The following is an 8,647-nucleotide window of genomic DNA, read 5'->3' as shown; positions in this document are numbered from 1 at the left end:
TATATATATATATATATATATATATATATATATAATGTCAAGATGAGAAATTATGTGTGGTGAAGATACACCATATGGTTTGATTAGATTTTCTATGACCAGGGGTGATGAGGCAACGACAAACAGTAGATGACAGTAGTGATATACGTCCTTCAGTAGCAGCAACATCGCTGGCTAATGTAGCTATTGGAAACGATGAATTTAAAGGCCCGGACAAGCAATTGGAGTGTCCCTGCGAACAAATTCTGGTTTTAATTAGCTGGCCCAACCAAGTCAAATGTATGATAATTCAGATTTAAAATTGCCGTCAAATAATATAAATCAAAATTAGAACATAAACGATTCCAATATAGTTTTTAATGAATCGCACTTTTCTAATATTTATTAATTTTTTTGATTTTTTTTTTATTTTGATGTGAAAACTAGAAATAAAAGCTTTTTGATAAGCAATAAAGAGGGTGCTTACATATTCGGCACTCAAAATATTATTATTTACAAATCAAGTATCTTTTTCATTCGTTTTTGTAAATTCTCACTCAAATATCAATGATCATGATAAAATTTCAATGAATTTTTATTTATTTTTTTTTTTTTTATTAAATCGTTAGTTTGGTAATTTAAAAAAAATCACCTTAGTACTTGATTTATAAATAACAATATTTCATGTGCTTTGTCTGTAATTATCCCAATTAAAATTTTATTTTTTATTTTTTATTAAATCGTTAGTTTGGTAAATAACAATGTTTCATGTGCTTTGTCTGTAATTATCCCAATTAAAAATATATAAAAAAATATCATGCATCAAAATTTTGATTTAAAATCATTTTTAAAATATTAAAAATAAATAATTTTAAATTAAAATAATCTATTTTAAAATTCATAAAAAATATTTCTTAAAATAATTATATAACTTTTAAGTCATACAGGTTAATTTTAATATTTATTATATAAGCTTCCGATCAATCTTGATTTGACCGTTGGATTTTAAGTCTATTTTTTTTCAATTTAATGTACAAGTGATTTTTAAATTTTTGGAAGCAAAACGAGATGAGTGAAAAAGTTCTCCACATGCGCTTTGACTGATTTTTTACATTTCGATGCTTCTCGTCCTGTCATCGCCTCCACATTTGAACCTTAGTTGCCTCTCTTTCTTCTCTAGTTATCGAGGACTCTAACCTTCACACCATGGATCTCGATTCCATCCCCCTCGTCTTCTACCTCGTCTATTCTTGGTTGCCTTCTTTCTCTTAAGTGTTAAGTGATTTTATCTTCTCAATTCACCAACTCCTTCAAATTTAATCTCACTTTCATCCTTTCAACATATGAAAAAATTGTCTTCTCATATGAGGAAAACGATGACGGATCCAAACAGTGGAGTCTTGCTCTTACGGGTTATGCACTCCGAAAACGTCTATTCCATTATAATGTGCTTCAAGCTATCAGTAAACTTAAAACTCTGGAGTTTGTGTGGTACTATCAATCTTACATCTCTCATAGGGGGTTTTTCCTATTCAAAGTTATTAGTAGTAGATCTTTTATTTTTATATATGAGATAGTACAGATTGTAGACCTCTAAATGAAGACTTTAAGAAATCCCCATTTGGGTTAATTTCTTAATTTTTTTTAGTGTTGTTGGAATGAAATTAGAAATACTAAGATTGGGTGTAAAATTAGTATTCTTTTGGTTCTTACTCACTCACAACAAAAGAGCTTTTATTAGAATAACCGTGAGAGTTGGTACTAAATTTAATCTATATGATTTTATTATATTTTTGTTAAATGGAATGATGTAATATAATCTATTAAATATGAGTGGAAGCCATCTCTTTATATTCCCTGTAATACTTTTAGCTCTTCATGTCCAAAACACTCTACCTCTAAAGCCCCTCCTACCTTGCTTTGTTGAAGTAGGAGTCATACCTAAATTATGTCAGCAGCCTCTCGTCATCTTTGTACCACATCTAACATCAAAACCAATTTCTAAACACCCAAATTATGTCCAACCTCCCAAATTGAATCTCAACATCCTGGCAAATCGATTAACTCCCTATTTGACTCTATCCCAACTATGTCGGATAACCTCCACACAATTTTTCATCAGAGCAGCTGCCCATATACTCCCAAATAAAATAGGGTTGTCAAACACAAACATCGACATATATTGGAGATGTCTCGGCTCTCATGAAAACAACCAATTTACCATGTTTTTGGCTAAACGTCTTCAAACTAGTATCTACCTAAGCAACATACTTCCCTCTTCCAACACAAATAATCTCTCACCATTTCAACTATTGCATCAAAAAACCACTTCAATATACCCATCTCAAAATAAAAGGGTTTCTCTGCTTCCCGTGTTTAAGAGCCCACGCCACGAACAAATTCTCACCTAGATCCAACCCGAGCATTTTTATTTGGTATTCTCCCCTCTACACAGGATACAAATGTTATAACCCAGTCACCAATAAAACATACACATCAAGGCACTCTAAATTCTATGAAACCACTTTTTTGTATTGTACTACCTCCAGCTCCACCCACCACCTGAGTCCCTTGCCTATCATCTCCTTCTTACCTTGGTTACCATTCTATCTAACCCTTCCAAACCAATTGAACAAGTGCCTGCTACTCCAAATGCCCACCCACCATGTCCTCCACCGTCCAACATTGATTCCCACACTCAAGCACCAAAAGCTAAATAACTTAGTCCCTCTCTCAACCATCCTGTATCACATAGTACCTCTCTAAAAATCAATTCTCAACCGCACACTCGTACTTGATTACGAGGTACAAATTAGGTAATCTCAAACCTAAAGTCATTTTAGATCTTCATCAAACACTCACCGACAAATCCAGGGATCCAACCTCCTACAACTCGACATAATCACTGACGCAAAGCCATGTAAGAGGAATTTCAAGCTTTTCTCTCCCAAGGCACATGGATTCTTGTTTCTCTGTCACCATCTTAAAATGTTCTCAAATGCAAATGGACATATATATTAAAGCAAAATTATGATGGTACTATTCTCCATAACAAGGCAAGACTAGTGACACACGGCTATAAAAAAATCATGGAATTGACTATGATCAAACCTTTAGTCCCATCTCCAAATTTCCCACTATCCACACTCTTCTCAAAGTGACTACTTCTAATCAGTGGGAAATCATCCAACTTCACATCTCCAACGCCTTCCTACATGGCACACTCCATGAGACAGTATTTATGTCTCAACTAAAGGGATTTGAAGACTCCACTAAACCAAACTATGTATACCTCCTGAAGAAAGCCACAAACAGTCTTAAACAATCTCTAAGACAATGTCACTCTACTCTCTTGTCCACCTTGAAATCATTAAGCCTCAAAATTAGCAATGTCTATCCTTCTCTTATAATGTTCTTGACATCCAATGTCGAAACATACATTTTGATATATGTTGATGATATCCTAATTACAGATAGTGATTCAACTTTCCACACTCAAATTATCATCAGTTACATCGGCACATTCAAGTCAAGAACCTTAGCAAGCCAAGTATGTTTCTCAGCATCCAGATTGTGTGTCTCCAACGACCTGCACCTTACCAATTCAAAGATGCTGAAGAAATCCTCATGAAAGCTGGCATGATGAATTGCAAATCCATCAAAACCTTTATGTCTACCAAGCTAATCTCTTTCCCCACTGATGACTATGCATATGATTGTCCTCACCACTATAGGAACTTAGTTGGCTCTCTCTAATACGTCACATTAACAAGACTGAATTTCACATTTATCGTCAATAAGCTGTGTCAACATCTTCATCAACCTCTCAACAAACACTTTGTCCAACTTAAACGGTTGTTATAGTACATCAAAGGCACTATCAACAACGATACACATTCTCCAACCTCGACTGAACCTGTGACCCAAACGATCACAAATCTTCTATCGGGTATTGTGTATTTCATAGGATTACACTCATCTCCTCGTGCACTAAGAAACAAAAAACTGTGGCCAGATGTTCGACCAAAGCTAAAAATCTAGCTCTTTCTACAATGACCGCCAATATTATTTGGTTACAAAGATTACTTCAGGACATCCAAATCTCTCCTACAGGGCCAACTCTACTCTATTGTGACAACATTATAGCTCTAACTCTTGCTAATAACTCTGTCTTCCATGCTAAAACAAAATATATTGAAATAGATGCTCATTTCATTTGGGGTTGCATCCTTAACAAAGATATTATCGTCCATCAAATCGCCACTACCGATCAACTGGCTGATATTTTCACCAAAGCCCTTGCCTTTAGCAGATTCAACTCTCTCTACAAAAAGTTGATACTTCCCACGTGAACTATCAACTTGCGGGGCGGTATTAACAAATATATATTATGAGGGTATTTATATAAATGTAAAAAAGTTGTATTGCTAGTTGTCCTAGCTTGCGTGGCTTGTTTTCCCCACCGATCCAGCTGCTATAAATAGGCGTAGGGCCCTGTATCTGTGTGACTGCTGAATAGAAATTATCCAGAACTATTTCTTCTCTTCTCCGATTATCTACTTCTTTTCCCTTTTCTTGGACTCCCCATGGTGCTGAGAATGCCTAGCATCATGCACATTCTATCCTGAAAATGACATAGGAGCATCCCTTCTATTTGATGTTTCATGATTGTGTTCAAGCTGGACTTGTTTAAGATTATGATTGTTTGATTCTTCTCTAGTTTGATCATATTAAAATTATTGGGCTAATTAATGAGGGAAGTATTTATCAAAATAAACATGTCTTTTACAAGTAATCTATTCGAAATAAAAAATAAATTTAGTCAAACTAAACTCGTTGAGCCTAAAAAATAAACTCTAAACAAAATTGTTCACGATTGACCTCAAATCGAGCATCTTAAATTATTTGTTCATAAACTTAAAACAATATTTTTTTATGATTATAAATAAATTGAGTAATAAGTTGTCTAAGCACGTTCATCTAACAACTAAGTAAGCTCAAACATATTCATTTAGTTAATCAAACGATGATGAACCAACTAAGGAAACTGAGCAAGGAGTATTTTTTTATACATTAAGACAATTTGCAACCCTGCCCTCTATTAGCCAAATAACACAATATTCATGCTATAATTTATACATTAACACAAATAACACAATAAAAACAGTCGCTTAAGCTGGACCAATGACTGCCTATGCACAATATTCATGCTATAATTTGTCGTACGTGGTAGCAAAACAGTCGCTTAAGCTGGACCAATGACTGCCTATAAATCAGCAATTGTTACTCCTTCCCCTTGTTGTGGATCTTCAACAAAATGAATACTGTTATTATCCTCCTGACTTCACACACTCCTCTTGTCTAAACGAGAGCATCAAATATTAATAATGTGTGTATTCCTACAGAATGGAAGCCTTCTGAGATATAAACTTATGAAACATTAAGCCATCCAAGAAAGTGCAATTCCAATCATACAATCAGAGAAAGAAGACGGGACACAAAATATCAGTGGAATAAGGAGGGAAATCACGTCAGTCATGGAAAAATAATTTTAAGTCTCAAGCCAAAGAGCTGAAAACAAGAATTGGTTCGTTTGAGGAAAGTTATGGAAGCCAGGTTAATTATTGATTGGAGCATTTACATACATACAATCCAATTCCTATGTATTTACATATATAACACCTAAACTTTACTTTTTACATTTTTAACACCCAAATCTTTCATATCAAATAAAAAATACCACCATTTATAACTTCTACAATGTGATGCATAAGTAAGGTGGTATGTATGTAATAATTGAAGTGTAGGTGGAGATGTGTAAGAACATAGAAATTGAGTGGCATATAAGTAAATCTTCCTTAATGATTGTAATGATCAAAATCCAGAGAGATTAGTGCTTAAATGGACGCTGAATAATAAGTAGCAATTTTTCCAGGGCTGAATTGCATTAAAATCCTCCTAGGATCAATGAAGAGACATGTGGTTTTGAGTCTTCATGGTGGTCACATTTGTAAAAGATTCATTGAAGTATGGCCATGTGAGCTCTAATTTATTATTTTATGTTAATAAACACATAAGTAGAAAGACTAACACATTTTTTAAGTGTCTAATCCATCAGGGCGAACCATCGTTAATTTTGAGGGTAGGCAAAATCATCAAATGTCTAATTTTTTTTAACTATATATCCGGGAGCAAATTACAAAATTGCCTAAACTACATAAGAGAAAAAATATGAAATTTTTTTATTTATATAGAAAAATTACAAATTACAGGCGGAACATAACCTCGTACCACCCCTGCAATCCATCGAAGCCCAAGTTGAACTTGAAAAATTAAGCAAAATATGAGGATAGGTTAGCTAGTTCAGTTTCAAGGAAGTGCAAGTTGCATTTCAACGACAGTTTCAGAGGTCTTCGAAGCCCTTATCATTATCAACTTGGCTAGGAAAAGGCTTTAGGAATGGTGATTTTAGGGTTTATAACGGTCAGTTAATAGAAAAATAAAAAAATACTGTAAAATTTAATAGCTGAGAAGAGTTTTAGTAACCATTTGTCCATTCCAATAAATATCACAATGTTGTTTAGACTCCCCTAATCCAATTGAACTGCAGCCTGGCGTCTTTGTTAGTTTATTTTCGACCATTTTCCTCCTCATCTTCTCAGCTTTCTCCCAGTTTTCTGCTGCTGCAAAAATATTTGACAGCAAGACGTAATCTGCATCATTAACTGATGAAATACTGATATTTGTGTTATTTGCTTCCAGTACCACCTGATCTGCCATCTCCATATCTGAATAAACTCGACAGGCACCAAGCAAAGTACCCCACACCACCTCATTAGGCTTCATTGGCATTATTTTGATAACATTATAAGCTTCACCTAGCCTGCCTGCTCTACTAAACAGATCTACCAAGCAGCCATAATGCTCCACTCCTGCCTTCAACCCATACTTGTGCATACTCCTAAAAATCTGCAGACCTTGCTCCACAAATCCTCCATGGGTGCAAGCAGAAAGAACCACAAGGAATGTGATTGAATTAGGCTTCACTTCAGATGCTTCCATCAGAGAAAAGAGCTCCAGAGCTTCCTCACTCCATCCGTGAGAAGCAAGACCAGATATCATTGAATTCCAGCATGAATCATTCCTTATAATCATTGTATTGAAGATTCTTCGAGCTTTGTCAAGATCCCCACACTTTGCATACATATCAACCAGACCATTCAGGACAAAGCAGTTCATCTTTATCTTCCTCCTCCGAATAAACTCATGTACTTCCATGGCAGAATCTAAGGAACCCAACTGGGCACAGGCTGACAAAATACAAGAAACTGTGAACTCATCTGGCCCAATTCCAGACTCCTGCATTTGTCTAAAAGCTCCCAAAGCCTCCTCACAAAATCCAATCTTTGCATACCCTGCAATCAATGCATTCCAATTAATCAAATTAGGGGCTTGAATTCGATCAAACAGAGCCTTTGCCTCACAAGCATTGCCCTTTTTGAAGCATCCAGTGATCATGGATGACCACACATAGGCATTCTTCACCGGCATTTCCTCAAACAGCTCCCGCGCCGCATCCATTTCACCATTGGCGGCATAGCCGTTGATCATCACTGTCCATGTAACCACAGTCTTCATCCATGGTGGGGTTGAATTAAAAATCTTTCTAGCAGCAGCAAGATTTTCAATTCCTGCATAGCCTTCAATCATCACAGCCCATGTCACTGGTGTCCTTCCAGGAGTCAGATGGAAAAGTGCAGAAGCAGATACCAGATCACCATTCATGCAGTAACCCCCAATCATGGAATTATATGTGACCAAATTTTTCACAGGCATTTCATCAAAGAACTTGCGAGCAAGAGCTACCTTCTTGCATTTACCGTACATGGAAACAAATGTAGTGCCCGTTAGAAGTTCATGAACAGTTCCGGCTTTGATGGACTCTGAATGCAGAGATTCACCGAGAAGAAGGAGAGAATGGGAGCCACATATTTTAAGAATGAGAGGAAGAAAGGACTGTTGAGTTCTGCATGTTAGATTTTGGGTGTAAACAATAAGTGCTTCCATGGGAAAGCCATGGGAGAGGTAGCTTCTAATGACTTGGGCCCATCCTGCGGAAAAATTAACTCCTTGGGTTATATAGAGCGCATGAAGCTTTCTCAAAACTTGAAACTTTCGTGGCATTCAGAGGTGTCTGAGCGATCATGAAGAATTCTTCTAGCTGTTTGGAATTTTATATCTAACAGTTGACATTCAGAGTTAGGACATATTTTCCAATAAAACTATATTAATAGCAAATTTGAGAGAGTTCTTGTTAATGCAGCTTGAGTGAACAAAGTCCCACTTTTTTACTATTTAAATTTTCCCTCATATTGCTTTGATCATTCTCCTCTCATCATATTTAGACAAGACCTTCAAAAACATTATAGTTTCTGTATAAATTTTTTCGTATGAATTAGCCTGAATTTAAGCATATTTTACTCTAACTTTGAGCACTAATTAAGTGCTAGGCGATACCATTTTTCGCAACAAAGTAAACTGATCTGTTCGATCTTAATTTGTTCTGGATTCACTCCTCAAGGAAAGAGTTAGGAAATGAGAAAAGCACGAGTTGAAGAGAAGGGAATACTAGGATGATAGTGTTGTACCGTTTGAGAGATAGTGTTAT

General features: G+C 35.6%; 1 protein-coding gene across 1 annotated transcript; it reads right to left on the bottom strand.

Moving 5' to 3' along the window:
* Positions 1-6,256: 6,256 nt before the first annotated feature.
* On the bottom strand, positions 6,257-8,222 carry LOC110022049 (pentatricopeptide repeat-containing protein At3g21470). Its single transcript, XM_020720827.1, has one exon. The coding sequence runs from the start codon at positions 8,161-8,163 to the stop codon at positions 6,499-6,501; it is 1,665 nt and encodes a 554-aa protein (XP_020576486.1). The 5' UTR covers positions 8,164-8,222; the 3' UTR covers positions 6,257-6,498.
* Positions 8,223-8,647: the final 425 nt, after the last annotated feature.

The sequence above is a fragment of the Phalaenopsis equestris genome, unplaced genomic scaffold (genome assembly GCF_001263595.1).
Source record: "Phalaenopsis equestris unplaced genomic scaffold, ASM126359v1 Scaffold000165, whole genome shotgun sequence".
NCBI lineage: Eukaryota > Viridiplantae > Streptophyta > Magnoliopsida > Asparagales > Orchidaceae > Phalaenopsis > Phalaenopsis equestris.
The sequence above is the reverse complement of the archived record's forward strand: the minus strand, read 5'-3'. Positions and strand labels throughout refer to the sequence as shown.

Excerpts from the sequence above, each read along its gene's own strand:
- LOC110022049 (XM_020720827.1), bottom strand. The coding sequence starts at position 8,163 with ATGCCACGAAAGTTTCAAGTTTTGAGAAAGCTTCATGCGCTCTATATA.